Source organism: Eschrichtius robustus, chromosome 8 (genome assembly GCF_028021215.1).
Source record: "Eschrichtius robustus isolate mEscRob2 chromosome 8, mEscRob2.pri, whole genome shotgun sequence".
Taxonomy (NCBI): domain Eukaryota; kingdom Metazoa; phylum Chordata; class Mammalia; order Artiodactyla; family Eschrichtiidae; genus Eschrichtius; species Eschrichtius robustus.
Window position 1 is genome coordinate 71,113,802 of NC_090831.1, and position 20,016 is coordinate 71,133,817.

At 37.5% G+C, this 20,016-nt stretch overlaps 1 protein-coding gene across 5 annotated transcripts in view; it reads right to left on the reverse strand.

The window, feature by feature from the left end:
- The window catches only part of PPP1R9A (protein phosphatase 1 regulatory subunit 9A), a 286,952-nt gene that overhangs the window by 16,345 nt on the left and 250,591 nt on the right, over nt 1-20,016 (reverse strand). For 2 of the 5 annotated variants that reach the window (XM_068550630.1, XM_068550628.1), the window contains 4 exons: nt 17,069-17,226; nt 16,260-16,557; nt 6,696-6,783; nt 6,513-6,596 (listed from right to left, as the gene is read on the reverse strand). In XM_068550630.1, coding sequence (XP_068406731.1) covers nt 6,513-6,596; nt 6,696-6,783; nt 16,260-16,557; nt 17,069-17,226 — 628 coding nt within the window. The remainder of the gene's footprint in view (nt 1-6,512; nt 6,597-6,695; nt 6,784-16,259; nt 16,558-17,068; nt 17,227-20,016) is intronic. The other 3 variants (XM_068550632.1, XM_068550631.1, XM_068550629.1) reach the window with 2 other exon arrangements.

Sequence of the window (20,016 nt, forward strand, 5' to 3'; positions counted from 1 at the left end):
GAAACAATTAACTCATTTATATATCTTCAAACCAGTTTACCCTGGTGCTAGCACCCCAAAATTAAGCTGCTCAGGTAAACATTCCATGGTGTTTTTTTTTTTTTTTTTTGGTTTGTTTTAATTTTGAATACAATTAAGTATTCAGAGTCTAATTGGATGTCATCAAGATATAATTAGGAGTTCAGGAACTTCCAGAATAGAAAAAGTATAAACAGAATATAGAATTCAAGCAGGTAGTAAAGGAGGTTAATTGAAGAAAGTTAGGTGCAACCAGAGGAAGGATTGCAGACCTCCATTTACTCAAATCAGATGAAGTAATTCTGCAAGGTTCTAACATCCATTAAGGACACGGAGGTTGTAAAGCCAGCCCCTTCTGAAGGGGACTGAGAGACCTGAACAGGTAACAGCTATTACAAGCAGGTGTCCATCTGCAGCCAGGCCAACAACCTGGAAATATCCTGCTTCTAGATCCTGAGTTATGGTCTAAACATCTGATCAATAACCAACAGCTCATTTGAGATGGTCAACATAGAGTGCTTAACCTTAACTTATGATGGGGTTCAGGACATGCTACCCCCAAATAGGGCACACCTTGGCAAAGTGAATATTTTAAGCTGAAGGAATTTGAGAAAAGGCAGGTGCAGGAAGGGCTCTCTGACCTTCCCCATCTCCCCTGAACCAGGTCATAAGACCCTCATGTGAGAGAGGTACCCTCCCTATACCCAGAGGAGAGGAGCATCCTTAACTCCATAGATGGACAGACGCCAGGAGGAACCTGAGCAAATGAATGAACAGGCCTGGTTAAGTTTCCTCAGTTTACTACCCTTAGCCTCATACCTTTCTGTCCTATCACACTTCCCCACAACTTTCCACACTTCATCAAACCTAGGATAAAAATTCTCCAGGCTTAACTCCTTCTTTGGGTCTTTATTTCCTAATGAAGGCTCCTGTGTCTCATAAAACTTACATTAAATACATTTGTATGCTTTTCCCTTGTTAATCTGTCTTCTGTCAGTCTAATTTACAGGGCTTCAGTTGAAGAGCCTAGGAGTGTAGAGGGAAAAATATATTTTTTTCTTCCCGTACACTCACTTGAGATGGAGAAACTGTTCCCTCAATGAGTCTTCCCCATATTGGGAAGATATAAAATGAAACAGCAAGATGATCATGTAAATAAAATCCATATTATCAAAACAAAAATATTAGTTTAGGAATAATAAATATACTGGTTAGTTTTAAAGAAAATTTGTATTATTAGAAACTGAGAAAGAAACTTGTCTATTGAGTCTACCTTAATATATTTAACTGATTTCAGATTTAGCTAATTAAGGTGTAAAACTACCACACTGATAAAGAGTGTTGGGATGTTTAGAGTCACTATAGTTATTTTAATTTAGTAGATTTTCAAGAGTTTTTTAAAGTATGAAAAGTGTTGATTTGTTAGGAATGTAAGTTTGTCAGGTTTTAGGCACTGGAAATTACTTAAAAGGAAAACTAAATAGATTAAATTTATAAATGCAGCTAAAAACAGGACAGACAATTATGAGCGAACAGGTTCTGCTCTCCTGAGGCTAAGCTAATATTGTTCAAAGGTTTTCATGAAAGTGAAACCTTTTTTATTTCATATAAAATTTTACTTGATGTGTAAAACAAAATGACGGGATTTGTAAGTTGAGCCAAACTCAAAAAAAGCTAGGTTTTAAAATTGGAGACTTTAACAAATTACTCTTAATTTATAACCCAAATAATCCTCTTTTTAAGAACAAAGCTACTACCTTTGGGCATTAAAAATATCAAGTGAAGGGGAGAGCCCACGTGAGCTACATGGCCAAGGTTAAGTTCTCCAGTGGTGAGTTTTTGCCATCACTGTTCATGGCCACTAGTGGCTTGGTAATGTGCACTCTAAAACTTTTCAGGCTCAAATTATTCTGCCATTTTCTAATGGCCATTCTCCACTGGCATTTATAACTACATTTTTGTTTCTCGTTTTTTAAAATGTTTTTTTTTTTTTTTTTTTTTTGAAGGAAAAAGCTGGCTCCTCTCTGGGGTGCCTCTGTGGACCGGGTGTAGGCAGAGAAAGGGGTTTCTCTCTCTGTGTGCATGTGTTTATCCCACTCCTCAGCTCTTCTGAAAGGGTGTGTTTCAACTCCAGCTCAGGAGCAGAGGCTTGGCCCTTGCTCAGCAACAGGGCAGAACTGCCCTCCAGGTACTTGTCATGCAGTATAATCTCAAACCCACTGCAGTACCATGATTTATCTAAAGTTTCTTTGAGAGAAACTGCCTGAACTATAATCCACATGGTCCATTTATTCGTCAAGATAGTACCAAAGTCACCCCTGCATGAATGAGACTGCCAGCAAAATATGTCCAGAGAATATTTTGTTTTATATCCCTGCAGTAAGAATTACTTTAAGCATTAATAGTGATGATAGCCATTTATATTTACTAAGGACTTAAAATGTGCTTAAATGTGATTTCAATCCCCTTAATGACCTGAAGAGGTAAATACATGTTTCCATCTTATTGATGAGAAAACTGAGGTACAGAGAGGTGAAGTAACTTGCTCAAGAGGACAAGGGGCAGAGCTGCGGTTTGAACTCAGGCTCTTAATCGCCTTGACATTATGCTCTTGGCTTTTACTGGAGGCCACTGTTACATTTACTATGAAAGTACTGCTGAAGATGTTCTGTTTTAAGTACCAACCTTACTTTTTGCTTTATCTTGTTTTTCCCTATCCGATTTACTTTTAAAACAAATTATACTGTTGTACCATATGTATTTTTGTATATACACAAATAATATTTGGAACAAAGAGGAGTACATATAGATAAAAAAAGAATGAACAAACAAATGAATACATGCTAATTTACAGACCAACAAAAGAGTCAGAAATCAAAAGAGTATGTTTTTCATAGAATCATATAGATCAACACTGTCCAAAAGAAATATAATATGAACCACATAGGTAAACTAAAACTTTCTAGTGGCCACATGGAAAAAAAGAGGTAAAATTAATTTTTATGACATATTTTATCTCACCCAAAATATTCAAAATATTATTTCAACATGTAATCAGTATTATAAAATTATTAAGATACTAAGATATGTCACATTCTATTTTTTTCCATGCGAAGTCTTTGCAATCGAGCATGCTTTTTCTCCTACAACACATCTCGATACAGACAAGCTACATTTCAAGTGCTCAACGGCCACATCTGACTGGAGACGACCATGCTGGATAGTGCAGGCAGAGATGCATAGGGAGTTACAGACCATGTAGTTTTAGTTGACCACACTTATTTTTTGGTAGGAAACCAAGGTCCAAGGAATTCAGACTTACCTATGGCAAAGTCAGGACGAATACTGGATTCCAGCTCAGTGTTTTCTCCACTGTTCACACTTCTAAGGTGAAAGCAGATCTGCTTCCACAGAGGAGCGCCATCTCCCTTCCCCATAATTTTCCCACGCGCCACCTTCTAGCCTTGCTTTGAGATACACATATCTGCTCACAGGGCTTTCCATTCAGTGACTAAACTGGGAGCTTCTCCTACAGAGCTCCAAAAACAGACACTCCGCTGACACCAGTGGCTCCTTATTCTAAGGAGAGAATTTTATCTTACTCTTCGGTATGTACTTTAAGGGATGAACAAGCTCTGATGATTAGGTGTTTCCTGCTTTTGTTATCTGCTATGTTATCTGGTTAAATCAGAAAGTTCACTGAGCACGTATTTGAAAAGGACAGAACCAAACCATATATCTCTGTAGGGTTTACTTCTTCTTATTTTAACCTCATCTGTTTGTTTCATGTTGGTCATGTATTTGAATCACTTTGTCTCCACAAGGAATACAGTAAATTCTTTACTCTTTGGGAAGGGAAAAACTAAAACCAAGACCACATTTAGCGAATGTCTGGCCTCTTTCAAGTCCGGTAGACTTCAGTTATCACTGATTGAATGACCTCATCAGATTTTTACAATCTTATAAGAACTGGATGAAAAGCCTAAAAGATAAGATTACTAACTCAATTTGTGAATCAGTCCCTCCTTTTTCTGAGAAAACCTCACAGGAGTGATGAGTTTACTCCCAGTTCTTCTCCACAACTGCAGTGGGACCCTGCAGCTGATGGTGCTTGCCACCCACCTACCTTCAGGGGGGCGCCCTGTGAAACCAACTCAACTGCATTATGCTCCTACTGGGCAGTAACTGTACTTCCTGGAATATGTTCTGAATAAGGTTCTGGCCCATTATTCATCTACATAGGAGAATGGAGGCTGTCATTAGATTTGATTACTGTTAACCAATCACTGTGATAGCTCAAAAATTTATTTTTTTGAAACTGAAAAAGTCCTTCTTCTTCCCTGCCCTACTGTTTCAATTACATGAATTCCTTTCAGTCCTGTCAACCTTCTACTGTAATTACAAATAATTATGAAACTATGATTCTAACTGAAAACTCCTTTGTAACGTTGTACACATGAATTGTTTGTGACTACTGATGCAGAGAGACTGCAGAGTTAATGTTTTAAAATGTAGCTGACTAGGCAGCCTAGCTGGCTGCTGGCTCAAAAGCTGGTATCAGCTGTGGTTAAGCAGCGCGATGATGACCGCCCACCCTGGACTATGGTGGTTTTGCCTGGAGTAAGGTGAGTTATTTGCCAACAGAGTCAAGACCTGCTTGACTTTCACCTGCAATTTATACAAGGGCGTGAGAACTCTCTGGCTCCTACGACGAAATTCAGTCAAACCTTCTCCCCTCCCCTCCCCTCTGTTGGATGCCTGCGCTTATGTCCCATCGAGGGTGGGGCCCCAAAGGTGAGAGGTAGTGGCTGCCTCAGGAGCCCAGGGACCGAAGGGAGCACAGTGTCACTTCAGAAGTGTTCAAGTTTCTCTCCCACTGTGCATTTGGGCATCTCTCTCTCTCCCTTAAACGGTTTCACTGTCTGTTGTTGTTTTTTCCCCTGAGCATATCTGATAGTTTTCTATTCTTAGTTCTAAGGCACAAAGTAGACTATTTTATATTTCTCACTCTAAAATCACACAAAGTTAAAAGCGCTCTTGAGTTGCATTATGGCCTTATTTTTCCTGAGATCCCTGTCCTCAATATAAACAGAGCTTTCTTGCCTTTCTCCATTGTACAGCGTAAAGGAAACCCAGACTAACAAAAATAATTAATTTTGGAATTCTCTCTTCTCATCCCTCACCCTCTCCCCCATTCTCCTGTAATCCCAGGGAGAAGGTACAATTTCTCACCAAGGTGTATGCCAGAAAAGAGAAAAAAGGAAACAGCTGGGGACAACCTATAAAATGGATAGGTGGTCCCCAAATAATTTTACATTCTTTTATTCTTAGCATTTTGCCTGTTTCTCCCTTAGTCTATACTATTGGGATGATTCCCAAAATTCATAAATAAATGTAAACATCATTAGATGCTTAAGTAACTAGGAGGTGACATGCAGTGTTGGAAAGACATCTGGACAGGAGGCCAAGCCCCAGCTAACTGACATTAATTGCTTGTTGCATAATCATGGGCTAATCAATTAAATTCTATGAAGGTGAAGTTCTTCATCAATAAAGTATGGTATTATTATCTGCCCTCCCACTCTTATTGTAAGGATCAAATGAAATGATAAATATAAAACTTCTTTGTAACCTGCAAATAATAATGAGAATGACAGCAGATTGCTATCATTATTATTATTTTTGAATGCCTCCTATGTGCCAGGTACCATTTTAAATGCTTTACATGAAAACTCATTTAATCCTTACACTAACAGGTAGCTACTCTTATTATCCTCATTTCATATATGAGAAAACAAAGGCACAGAGGCTAAATAACTTGTCGAAGGTTTTAAAGGTAGTAACTGGGAGAGCGCTGATTCAAACCCAGGCAGTTGGACTTCAGAGAGAGCTCTGTGCTTTACTGTCTCCCTATATAAACCTAAGTTTACAATTTTGTAATCTCAGAATAAAGTTGGGAAAGCTTGACAATGTGCTATACAAAGCTCACTTCTCTATAGGAAAGTCTTTATTGAAGAGTAAGCATGGTTGATGGCGCCAGCAAAAATCAACGTAACAGCTGAGTTCAGTGAGACACTGGTCTTGCTTACCCGCATGTGGACAGAACAGTCTTGAAAGCCAACAAGATACTTAAATGCAAAATTACCCTTTCAGACTTATAACCAGAAGACACAAGAATTGTGGGTAGCCAGGCAAAAAAGCTGAAATGTGTCTAACTGACACATCACATAGATACATTTATGCTGTATTTAGATAAACATTTATTAAAACTGTTCATGTGACCATAATTCTGCAATTAAGCCAATGGATCTACCCGAGGCCAGGTGTAGGCTTCAATCGGAGTAAGACAAATACAAACCGCAATTTGTTTTCATCTCACCTCTAGCTGTATCACTTCAGCACAGAGATACTGACCACTAATTCTGGTTAACAGTGGAAGGGGGCCAGAAAGTTTAGATGCAGAGATACATCTGTTCTTAATCACCCACCCGTACCTGCTACCTGGAGAAAACCTACTGGCTTCTTTCTCTTTTTCTTTCCATTTCTTTCCCTTGTTGGAATTCCTTCGCAAAGGCGCCCTATAATGACAGCACACAGTCAGAAAGGGGAATTTGACATTTTCTCATTTAATCCTTCTCTCACAGAGGGCTTGCTTTTTAACTTCATGAAGTGCTTACCCCAGATCCACAAACTTCCGCTTAAATTTTCCTCCTCGCACCACCAACAAACTTGATGCCCTCAGTGATCTGGGACCTTTGGCACCATCTAGGATATACACATATGTGAAAAAAGCAATTATTATCATTTTTAAAAAGCTACTGTCAAAAGTCATTGCATCTCTGAATCTACGGGGTTTGCATCAATTCCTAACAGTAAAAGAAAATACTGGATGCCTTTATTAACATACAGGAAACATAGCTATGTTGAGGAACATTCAGTCAAACCAGGAGAGGTCCTGTTAGACAGAAGCCCGATACTTATCACAAAGAATTTTAGCTTCAAATAAACTGGAATGAAAAAAAATAAGCAAGAATAAACACTATCAAATCATCCTTTACATTCAAAGCAGGGACCAAATGACTTTCCTTCTGTTCCTTCTCTGGCTCCAACTCTTTGCTTCAAATGTCTGGGCTCTGTCCTCCATGCCTTTCTTGCCTTTGGGTTTTAGCACCTTCTGACAGGACCCCAGCTCACTTCCCCCATATGTGTCCCAAGTCCAGTAAAGAACATCACCCATGAGAGTCTGGGAGATTAGGGAGAAAGTGAGAGTCAAAGCTTTCCCTTCTCATCTGCCCCTTGCTAATGGCTTGTGGCCAGTCTTGGGATACAGGAGACAGAACATGGGGGAGACTTCTCAAGCAGGAGCTCAGCTATAAAACATTTATATTTTTGAAAGGTCTTTTTTTAGAAGTTGGCTTTAAGCACAACTTGGCTGGCTTCCCATGATGTGGAAGATGCCAAAACCTCCCCATTGCTTGCAGCTGAATGATCTTTGCCTCTCTCCGAGTTACGCTGGCACTCTAAAGCACAGCAGCTGCTGGGGGATGGGGACACTTGAGATGATGCCAAAAACCAATCGGAGGAGACGCTTTCCCAATGGAATTCAATGTCAGTTGTAGGAACTAGATTCCACTGGTGGCACTTATTCTACCTTGGACAAGGTAGAAACTCCTAAGGCTCTACTTGGAGCTATTTAGCAAAGAATGCTGTTTGGCATTATATTTCAGCATATCCACTCATCTGAGATCATTAACAAGGGGTGTCTTTGATGCATATCTGTGTATGAAACTGCTCTTTCCCAATTGTCTGTTGGTGTCTGTCTCTTTTTAAAATTAAAAAGAAAATCCAGCAACCTTCTGGCATGGAGTGTCGTTCTCCTAAGAGAGTGTTCAATTAACCTTGCAGGTTAATTTTGCTTATGCTTTTTGTCTATTTCAGGAGAAATTTCTAAACACACATAACTTACAAACCATGATGTGCCCACAGTTCTCATTTAAGAGTCTATTTTCGAAGCTCTGAAGAAGCACAGGATGTTGAAAAATACACTAAGGATTTTTAGCAATGAGCTTTTCATAGTTTTAGTTAATGATACACAGATTATAATAATCAATTCCTTGAAATGTACATAATCAAATAGAAGAGTAAGAAATATGTCCATGTCAAAATCCACTTCTAACCTCAAATATTTATTATGGCTCTTTGCATCATTACTCTTTGGGTAACTGAATTAAATAGCCACAGATGTGACACATGCACATAAAAAAATATACACACAGCACAAACTCGTTCTAAGGTGATTTTGCTAATGGACATTAAAAAAAAAAAGCAGGATTTCAATTTTCTTAACAGAACCTGAAGGAAAGAAAGTACCAGATTCTTCCAAATAAATTCTAGAGCAACTCTCAACAGCTAGGAATGTGCAAAGTTAAAAGGAGACTGCCTTATTATTTTCGGAAATAAAGGTGGCCGGGAGATATTTTAACGAGTGGTGCGAAGACCAGATGAAACAATGTACATGGCAACACTCTGTAACCTATTAGTGTGGCAGTTATGTGGACATCTTGGGACTAAAAGCCTGATTCTGCCCATCAGAGAGCCTGCTGCTAGGCAACCTCACATCATTATCGCATACATTTGCCAAAGTGTGTTCCAAGGAACACTTAAATGAATTCTTTCAAAAGGCTGAAGAGGCAAGATTAAGTAATAATGCACTTTCCCGCTTTAAATCAATCAAATCCATCGTTAATGTACCTCAGAACTTCTAGTCCGCATAAAAAACCAACATTGGATTGGTATGATTTCAGGAAAAGAAAAAGAACTGTGACATTTTTGTTTGTTATTTAGCTGTATGTGGAATTTCCATTAGGCTTTTTGAAATCTCTCCAATACTACCTTGACGAGCAATTAGAAGTCCAAGTCCTCACGTTGGGTGACCCAGCTTTAATCTTCGGCAACCTGGTCTTCATTTTCAAAGGTAATAATTGATCTCCTGAGCTAAATACTAAGGCCTTTTCTGGGACTGCATTCTTCTTAGTCTCACTGCAACAAGACCCTTGACTACCTCTTCTTTTATTCTGGGGACTCTGAAATCTACCTCCCAGCCCTGGCTTCTCTCTTGAGCTCAAGACCTCCTCTACTAAAAATGATTTAATCACCTTTCCCTCATAATGCTTCTGATTTCCTATTTTCTATTAACGACAAGACTGTTTTCTGAGGCTAGAAACCCTGTGATCAGTTTTGACCTCACTCTCTTCCTCTTGATCTTGTCAACTTACATACATGTCAACAGTTCTCATATCATTCTTTCCTGTCATTGTCTATTGCTCCTCCACCTTTCAGGGTCTCTTAACTCAACTTCCTCACACCTAGTGTCTTTTCCTTTTTATTCCTCTGCTCAAGCATCTTGTGGTTTTCTAGTAATATGATAAGGTATCTAAGGTATTTAAATTCTAGAGCTATAGACCTAACCTACCTGTTCGATTTTACGAGCAATCACTCTAACCTGAATAAACAGACTGCGTCCAGCAGGCTGGGACAGCCCCACTCCTGTCATTTCATCTTATGTGTGCCTGTCTCTGTCAATGCCATCTCCCTGCCTTATATGCCTTCCTTACCTATCTTTTTTGTTTTTTCAGTCCTTCAGTAGTTACTCTAATCGTATTTTCTTTGTCATGTCTCATTTACTAATCTCAGCTAGGGTTAACCATGCCGTCCTCTGAGCAATGATAAAATTTACTATTTCTATATGTATAAAGGCCTAATGCAACATAATAATAAATGAATCCTGTAAAGATTTCTACTTGCAAGGACATTAATTCAACAAATATTTCTGAAGATACGTTCTGTGTTAGGCAATGCCCTAACGGCCACATATACACTTAGAATAATGAACAAATCACAAGTAGAAAACTGATAGTAGTTCACTTACTCAACCTTGTCTGAACAAAGGCCCATTGCTATGTAAGTCCAGAGACTAAAACTTTAGTATTAGGCTACTCAAAGAATAGACAGGGGGAAAATATTTTCATGCTCTTTATTGCCATATAACTTGCTTAACAAACCTCTAGGAATAATCTTTTACTTTCTCTAATTTTAACTGAAATGGGGTTAGATGTTTATCATTTAGCCAGTTATAATGGGATTCTTTCTATCCTAGTTTCCACTGAGGTCTCACAAATATGACAACAAAATGATGACTTGTGAATGTGGTACCGGTGCAATTTAGAAAACACCCAACTTCAATTAGGTGTTCAACTGAAGAATGGAGAATTTGCCCCAGGAATGCAATCAACTACAGCTGTAACTTAATTATTACCTTTGTGGTACCTTGCTAGATCAAAAGTAATGGTATATCACTTTTAAAAAATCTTGATAAACGGCAACCAATGACTAAGACATTTTCAGAGTTTATCCAGCAATGTTGAGTGGAAGAAAATGTATGTCTAGACCAGGAGTCAGCAAACTTTCTGTAAAAGGCCAGAGAGTAAACATTTTAGGTTGTGGGCTACTGACTCTGTCACAGCTACTCAACTCTGCTACTGTAGTATGAAAACAGTATGTAACTGTATGAGTGTGGTTGTGCTCCAATAAAACTTTACTTATAAAAACGGCTGGCAGGGGCTTCCCTGGTGGCACAGTTGTTAAGAATCCGCCTGCCAATGCAGGGGACACAGGTTCGAGCCCTGGTCCGGGAAGATCCCACATGTCGCGGAGCAACTAAACCCGTGAGCCATAACTACTGATCCCACATGCCACAACTACTGAAGCCCATGTGCCTAGAGCCCACGCTCTGCAACAAGAGAAGCCACCACGATGAGAAGCCTGCGCACCGCAACAAAGAGTAGCCCCCGCTCGCCGCAACTAGAGAAAGCCCACGTGAAGCAACGAAGACCCAACGCAGTCAAAAATAAATAAATAAATTAATTAATTAATTAAATAAAAGCATTTATCTCATCAGAAAAAAAAAAAAGGGGTGGCGGGACTTCTCTGGTGGTCCAGTGGTAAAGAATCCACCTTACAATCCTAACAACGCAGGGGACGTGGGTTCGATTCCTGGTCAGGGAACTAAGACTCCACATGCTGCGGGGCAACTAATCCCGTGCGCCACAACTACTGAGCTCATGCGCCTCAACTAGAGCCCGCGTGCTGCAAACTACACAGCCCAGGCGCCCTGGAGCCTGCGCGCCACAACCAGAGAAGAGAAAACCCACATGCCATAACTAGAGAGAAGCCCATGCACCACAACGAAGAGCCCGCGCACCGCAACAAAAAATCCCACGTGCCTCAGTGAAGATCCCGTGTGCCGCAACTAAGACCCAATGCAGCCAAAAACTAAATAAAATAAATAAATAAATAAATAAATAAATCGTTAAAAAAAAAAAACGGGTGGAGGCCAAATTTGGTTTGACGACCTCTGTTCTAGAAGACTTGTACTGATTATCTAGAGAGACATACTTATTAATTCGTCCAAGAACCTTATTAATATCAATTATATGCATATACTTTACTAGGGGCCGTGAATACAAAGATGAATCAGACGAGTGAGAAAACTCTGGCTCACACTTGACAACCTGATCACTTATTATCACACACAAAGTGACAGAAGCAGAAGTAACAGTGTGAAAATTTCTGTGGGATCAGAGAGAATAATTCACTTTGTCTGGGAATGGGGAGGGTGTGCCAAGGGTCCACTAAAGGAGGTGAGATTTAAGCTGAGCTTTGAAGAAGGACCAGAATTTCCTGGAGTGGCATGTTACGTATGAAGTTTGTACTTATGAGTACAAATCCCATTCTAGTTCCTTTATTAAGGAGCCAGTGAGTTGTAAGAACCACACACATATAAACACATACACACAGGTAAATCAGGCTAACCACACTTAACCTCTGTTGAGTCCTGCTCTGAATGGCAAAGAACTCAAGGATTTCACAGAATGTAAAGAGTCTTGACTGATAGGTTTCTTTGCTATCTTTCAAGGTGCAACAGAGCCTGAGAGTGGAAGGCAGAAAGTACAGGGGCTTCCTGGTTATTGATGGTGGTGGTTGTGCGGTGTCAGAGAGACAGGGTCTGTCACCAAACAAACAAGCAAGCAATAAATCAAAGAGAGAGAGAGAAACAGAGACAGAGAGACAGACAAACGGACTCTAGTCTGCAAACTCCCTGCAGGAAAGGATGGAATGTTATCATTGTATATTCAGCCTTTAGCACAATGCCGGATGCAGAGCAGGTGCTCAATAACTATTTGTTGAATAAATACATGAATGAATGGATTAATATTAGTGAACATGGAAGGCACAGGAAGCTCTTCAAGGCTGGAAACTTTTATCCAGGGAAGGAAAGAATGTGAGGCACTGCTTTCATCTGGTCATAGTTAATGTCTAATAATGGTTATCATACTAGTAACTGACTATTTATAAAGTTAATACTTTATAAAAGCTCAATTAATTGCTCCTTTCTAGTTACCCAGAAGCATGATCAATCCAGGAAAATAAAAAAATGGGAAAGCTTAAGAGTTTGTCTCTGGAGAAGAAACTACCCACCCCTTGTTTCTTGGTCCTGCTTACTACAGCTAGAAGCTTAATCCCAAAGAAGAGGCAGTAGCAAGCAAAGGAGGTATTGGAGAAAAGACGGAATTCTCACATTTTAATGCTAATCACTGCTAACCACATTTTGCTGTATATTACTGCTAATGGATTGTGAAGCACAACTCACATCCATGTAATACTTCTCCAATTTGAGATGAAACATCTGCTTTTAGAAGTAAAAGGAAAAGAGAAATAATCTAGACAAGATGTAGCCACTTTTAAAAAATTTTAGTCAGATTTCATGTGTGAGGGATCCACTCTCCGACTATAAAGTACTTTCTTTCAGATAGCTAAGTTATGCCTTATAAACTCAAACAGTGGACTACAAAGTATTAACCTATATTTCCAAAATATATGCTTCTGCTCTTTTGCCTTCTTATGAACCAAGTAAGGTCTATACGCATTTTTTTTTTTTCTTGAGGAGATGACAGAGGGCTTCACACAAGTATATTTCTGTAAAAGTGCCATTACAATCCACAATTTAGGTTAGTTAATGAGAGTTTCTGAAGCCTTCATTCTTTTGAAAGTAGGCCAAAATCACAGTGTAAGTCCTTCACCAACTTTACAACTGCTTCTGATGAATTAGCAGGCTTGACATATTTTCTCTTGCCTCCGCTAGTATCTTGTACTCCCTAAGTACTTATTTACCTTAAAACGTCTTCTGGAAGACTTGTGCTTAGGACCAGTCTGTGGAAGATAATTCCGGCAAATCAATAGGCTCAGGGAAGGAAACCAGGGAAAATATCAGGGATAAAGCTATGACACTTACTAAGAGTTACAAAACAAGGTGAGCCTCCACAATCAACTGTATTTCTATGTTCAGGATGTATTTGTAGAAAGATTACAACTGTTGCTCTGGTAGAGATAAGTGAGCATGGACTTTTCCGTGTAGTGATGCACAATGATACCTGTAATGAATGAGTGTGTCCCACATCTTTGCCAGCACTGGTTGGTGGAAGTAATCTGATGCGTGTCTAACTCAAATGACTATTTCTCTGATCATTAATGAGGTTGATCACCTTTTCATATTTTATAAGTAACATGAATTTTCTCTTCAATAAATTGACGATTTATTACCTTAGCCTATGCTTGACTTAAAAAATTCTTTGAAGCTACTTGTATGTTAGACATATAAAGTCTATCAGTTAACTTTGTATATATATTATTGTCTACTGAAATCAAGAGTATTTTATAAAATAATTTTAGAGTTTAAAGGAAAAACAATAAAATAAACACCCATTTCATTGCTCACCCCACTCCCATGAGGTTTATACCTAGGAAGTCCCCAGTACATTCTCTTCCATTTTCGTTCCCTGACACTCCTCCCAAGTAATTAACTTTGTCGTTCCATTTGTAACCTCAACATTTTGTTTGTGTCTCTAAATAATCTGCTAGTTTTGTGTGGCTTAAGATTCACTATTCAGTGTGATGTTTTGTCATTGCTCTCTGGTAAATAACTAATCTTATTTGGATGATTTTTTCCTAATCCCTTCTTTACTTAACAAGTTTTTATAGGAAATGTCTGAAAAATTATATCAAATTCCTTTCAATGTCTATTAATATTATAACACTTCGCGTTTCCTTTGTTCATATGATGATTCATACAGTTAGATTTTCTAATGTTAAACCATCCTTACATTTCCATAATCAACCCTACATGATTATGGAATATAAGCAATTTTCACTCCTGGATTTAATTTACGAGCATCATATTTAAAATGAATCTACATTTAGATTTTATATAAGATTTTCTTATATAATAAGAATAAGAAATAAGATATATTTCTTAAGGTATAATAAGATTTTCTTCTTCCACATGATCTTTACTAGTTTTTAAGACTCTAGCTACATAAAATAAATGAAAAACATCCTCCTGGAATAACTAACATAAAATAGATGCTCTATTTTATCTTTTCCTATCTATTTTTTTTATAGGTGAGTCAGAATTCAGTTATAACACCACCTGGGCCCAGTACCTTTCTAAATGGAAGCTATAAAAATATATTATATTTCTGTACTTATTGGCTTATTCAGGTTTTCTTTTTCTTAGACCATTTTGAGTACTTTATATTTTGGTAGGAAATCCTACCTATTTCCTCTAGATTTTCAAATCTGCCACAGAGTTTGCATGCTATCTTAAAATTTTTTTTAACCTCTGTATCTCCTTTCTCATTTCAAATGCTGTGGGTGTTTTGGTTTCTCTATTTTTTTTTCTTAACCTGTCCTTCCAGGGGGCTATTCACTTTTACACAGCTTTGCTGCGTTTTTTTTGTGGAGGTGTTAAGAGTAGGCTTTCCATGATAATAAAAATTCATTAAACTCAGCTTTTATCTTCATTATCCCCTCCTTTCTATTTTCTGTTTTTTGGTTGTTCTTTCCCTTTATTTTGAATATTTATTTTATTTATTTTCAGTATTTATTTTTTTACAATAAAAGCATTTAAAGCCATACATTCTCCTTTGAGTACAATATACTCTGACTACCGATTCAACTTTTGGAAATTTATTCTACAGAAATGAAAGCATCAGCATACAAGAATGTAAAGCATCAGAATGCTTATATCTTTTTCACAGTGGTAAGCAAACAAGCAAATAAACAACAACAACCTACCCCCACCCGGGATACAACCTAAATGTCCATCAATACTACAAGGGTTGCCTCAGTTATATTATCGGCTCACTATAGAAGATTATCTTGTCATTTAAATTTGTGTATAGTGCCCCAGAGGGATGTCCATAAAATATTATCATGTGTATAACAAAACTGCAGAATAATGTCATTTGTAGAATTCACTTTTATAAAAAAAAAGTATATAAAACAAAACACACACCAGAAATTATTTTTGTTTATATATATATATACATTTGTTTTAAATATATGTGTATATATATATATATACGGACACACAATCACACCATATATATCTATGTGCATTTCAGATGTGAAAATAATATAACCAAATCTTCTTGGTTACTTTAAAGGAACACATCAGATGTGGCAGGAAGAGAATGAACCTGTTCTTTATATATCTCTGCATCATTTCACTTGTTTAAACAGCAATTTATTACTTCTATAAATTAAAGCATACAATTAAAAGGACAACAGTCTATTGACACTGCTATGAAATTCTGATGCTAATTCTAGGAGCATATTTTCAAATTTATTGACTAATCTCCCTGCATTATCTTTATCATAGCTTTTCTATAACATTCTTTGCAATATAAATTACTGTGAAAATTTCTTCTAAATAAAAACCAATTAATGGGTTAAGACCTATATTGTTTTCACTTTCATATATACATATTTTTTTCTAAACGATTATGTTAGTAGTTATTGAAACTATGGGCTACTATTACACAAAATCTCTCGAAGGCCTCCTGAAGAATTTCCTTCAACAGTAAACTTGTAGAAAGCTGAAGAAGTGAAATACTAATCAGGTAGGAAAAGATCAAAAAAAATAAAGTAAAAATGAGAGAAGGGTGTTCTCTTGTCCCATAATATAAAAGGAATGCAGTATTAATTATTAGCTATGAAAAGACACAGGCCTTTGTTTTTGTTGTTTTTTTTTTTTTGAAAAGAGCCATTTTTACATGGCACAAATTGAGGTGTTAGTGAAGTCAGACAAAACAAAAGCTAAACAACAACAAAATTAACAGTACCTTTTTCTTGTAGTATTTTCTTGGTGGTGGCTTGATGGTGGCAAGGAGATTCTTCCATATCATGATCAGATTTTGAAGGAGAGGAGAATGACGTGTCTCCCCCAGTAGAGGAGGAAGGCTCCCTTTCTGGGTGCAGGGGTCCCTCTTGAAATTCAGCTATGTGGTCAGACGAGAAGGGCACACTGCCAGCCACTGGAGTGAGGGATGAAGCACCAGAATCTGATTCTGGAGAAGTTCTCAAACCCTTGGGCAGAAGTGATTTGGTAATGTGCATGTGGTTATAGAAACTGTTTGAAGGCTGTTGGTATAAGAGATTATAAAGGAGGTTATGCCACTGAGCATCAGTCCCATGTGATACTTACTTTGAAATCAGACGGACCTTTTTTTAGTAAATCCCTATGAAAACCCATTTTTGTTGGTTTACAGATAAGACTACATAGTTCACAACAATTCACCATATTACCTTTGTAGCTACCACAGATACCTAAGACATGTAGAAACAATGACTTGTACACTCATTATTTACCATCAGATAAAACCAACAGCTGAATATCAAAAGCACCATCATGAAATATGACAATATGGATAATGCTCTTGGTTATTAGTTCATCGAATGAGTACAGAAAGAATTTGAATTACAACGATATATCGAGGTGAATAAGAATTTAGGAGACAAAGAAGTGAACTATTCCAGCTGTTTCCAACTAGAATACAGAATATGGCTGCAGGAAAATCATTATCTTCAATAAGCTGTAGGGACAAGGATACAGCCCAAACTCCCAAGTCAGAAAGCGGTCAGGGGCACTCACCTTTCGCTCCAGACTGTCTTCTCCATCTGTTGAACTGACACTATCATAGAGTCTTGTCCTAGAGGGCCTCTGGCGTCTGTTCTTCATGGAAAGCTGGGCCCGGGTTTTCAGCGCTTTTGAATCCAGGCGTTCTGTCTCTGGGACTGCTTCATTAAAGTCTAAGAAAAGAATATTGCAAAATAATCTGTGAAAACTTTGGAGAGGACTGACGGAGACCATAGACACTGATAACAAAATCTCAAGGTTATCAGTAATACCAGGCAGGAAACAGGTGACAACCATGGCGGCCTGTCTGGTAACAGAGGTAACAAAGAAATCAGTGAGATTTAGGAGAAATGTACAAAGCCTAAGGGAAGAAATGAACACTAAAGATGACCAAGTCAACAACAAAAATCTAACATCCAAAGACCATTAAAACCTTTCTACAACATAACTATAAAAAAGCAAGCACTTGTATTTATTTATTTACATGAATGCATGCTGGAGTGTTGGATGAACAAAGATACGAGAAGGTGTGTCAAAGTTGGGAGATCTTAGAAATCAAGAAAAAAACCTAAAAAAGTCAGGTGCCAGGTCAAGAGCAGATAACAAAAGGTGACCATCAGCATAAATTTTCTACAGCAAAAGTTACCAAGACTGTAACTGTAAGTAAGGACTGTACCATTTTGGTCTTAATATATTTTTTTCCACCCAAAACAGAGATTCTGAAAATTCAGCTTGTTCTTCTTTGAACTCTCTAGAAAGACCAGCAAAGAACTTACCTCAACAGCAAATTTAAGATAGCTGGGGAAATAAAACAAGGTCGGGCTATCCAAGCAAAACAAAAACAAAAAACAGGTAAACCACCACAAGTACTTAATTTACTAGTATTATGGATGAAGTATAATAAACTGACCATTGATAGATGGATGGATAAAGAAGATGTGGTGTGTGCGTGTGCGTGCGTGCGTGTGTGTGTGTGTGTATACACAACAGACTATTAACCATAAAAAAAGAATGAAATCTTGCCATTTGTAACAACATGGATGGATCTAGAGGGTATTATGCTGAGTGAAATAAGTCAGACAGAGAAAAACAAATACTGTATGATTTCACTTATGTGTGGAATCTAAAAAACAAAACAAATGAACAAACATAACAAAACAGAAACAGAGTCTTAGATACAGAGAACAAACAGGTGGTGGCCAGAGAGGAAGGGATATGGAAATGAGTGAAATAGGTGAGGGAGATTAAGCAGTACAAGCTTCCAGTTACAAAATAAATGAATCATGGGGATAAAATGTACAGAGTGGGGAATACAGTCAACAATAGCATAATATCTTTGTATAGTAACAGATGGTAAACAGACTTACTGTGGTGATCACTTTGTAATGTATAAAAATATCAAATTGCTATGTTGTGCAACAGGAACTAACATAGTGTTGTAGGTCAATTATGCTTCAAAAAAAAAAAACCCCAACCAACCAAACAAACAAACTCACAGAAAAAAGGGATCAGATTTGTGGTTACCAGAGGTGGGGGTGGGAGAAGGGGGAATTAGATGAAGGTATTTAAAGGTACAAACTTCAGCTATAAGATAAATAAGTACTAGGGGTGTAATGTGCAACATGATAGATATAATTACACTGCTGTATGTTATATGTGACAGTTAAGAGAGTAAATCCTAAGAGTTCTCATCACAAGGAGAAAATATTTTTTTCTCTTTTTCTTTTACTTTGTATCTATGTGAGATGATGGACATTCACTAAACTTACTGTGATAATCATTTCATGATTTATGTAAGTCAAATTATTATGCTGTATGCCTTAAACGTATACAGTGCTGTGTCAATTATATCTCAACAAAACTGTAAGATAGATAAAGTAAAAGAACTGAAAAGTTAAAAGAAATACTGCCCCCCAATTTCCTTTTATTAACTTTTAAGTTTATATTCCAAGTTATGTGTATGCGTCTTTGTCTCATTTTTTTTTTTCCTGGATATCTTCTCTCCCCACCAGAAACTACACAGATTTTTCAAAGGAAAGTGTTTAAGTCTTTAAATAAAAAGACTCAAAGAAAAAAAGAGTGAAGTGGAACACATACAAAATGACCTGGTAGAGGCTAGAGGGAGAAACCACTGTGGTTCTCTTTAGTCTGCCTCTCCCCACCCTTCATCTTGCTGCCCAGAGTCTAAATCAGGACTCAAAAGCTGCCATTCTAAAAGGGAAGAGGGTAGGTTACCCATGAACACTGGCTGAATAGGCACTGGCTGAGTAAAAGTGTTCCCCTAGTTGAATTTATGTGGAATGCTACTGCTCCTTACATTTGCATATGTAGCCACTCCTTAGAAATAATGAAGTTTGGTCATTAATCCTATTTTACCTTTTCAGAGCGGCAGTCATCAAATGAAGGCATAATGTTCAAGAACTTAATAATCAAGTGCTTCTTGGATTTAAATTATTAAGGATAAAGCAAATAACTGAGTTGTAGAAAATAGTAATATGTACTGATATTAATAGAGTAAAACAATTTCTCACAGTAGCATCACCCCAGGAAATTCTTTCCACAGTATTAAATATTATGAAGTATTATTATGTTCTAAACATATTATCTTATAAAAGCAAAACAAGGAAGCACCTCAGGTTGTACCTTTCTTATCTATGGAACTTAGCACTTGGTATATGGTTCTAACAAAGAAAATTAAATATATTTTTCCCCGAGAGATACGGCCACTGAATAACAATATGTACAGAAGGTTTGCCTTTTCACTTCATTTGCCTTTGCTTTCTTGAAAGAAAAGTGGATATTCAGAAAAGTCAGACCATTCAAGTATATTTAAAGACAGCTAAATATTTTCTATCAGTAGTCCCTTTATTTTTTACATGTCAATGAAGAAAAAATAATCTCCTTGATCACTTTAATTTCCTCTTTTCAATAAAATCTGAACTTGTAGCTGCCCATTAGGAGTT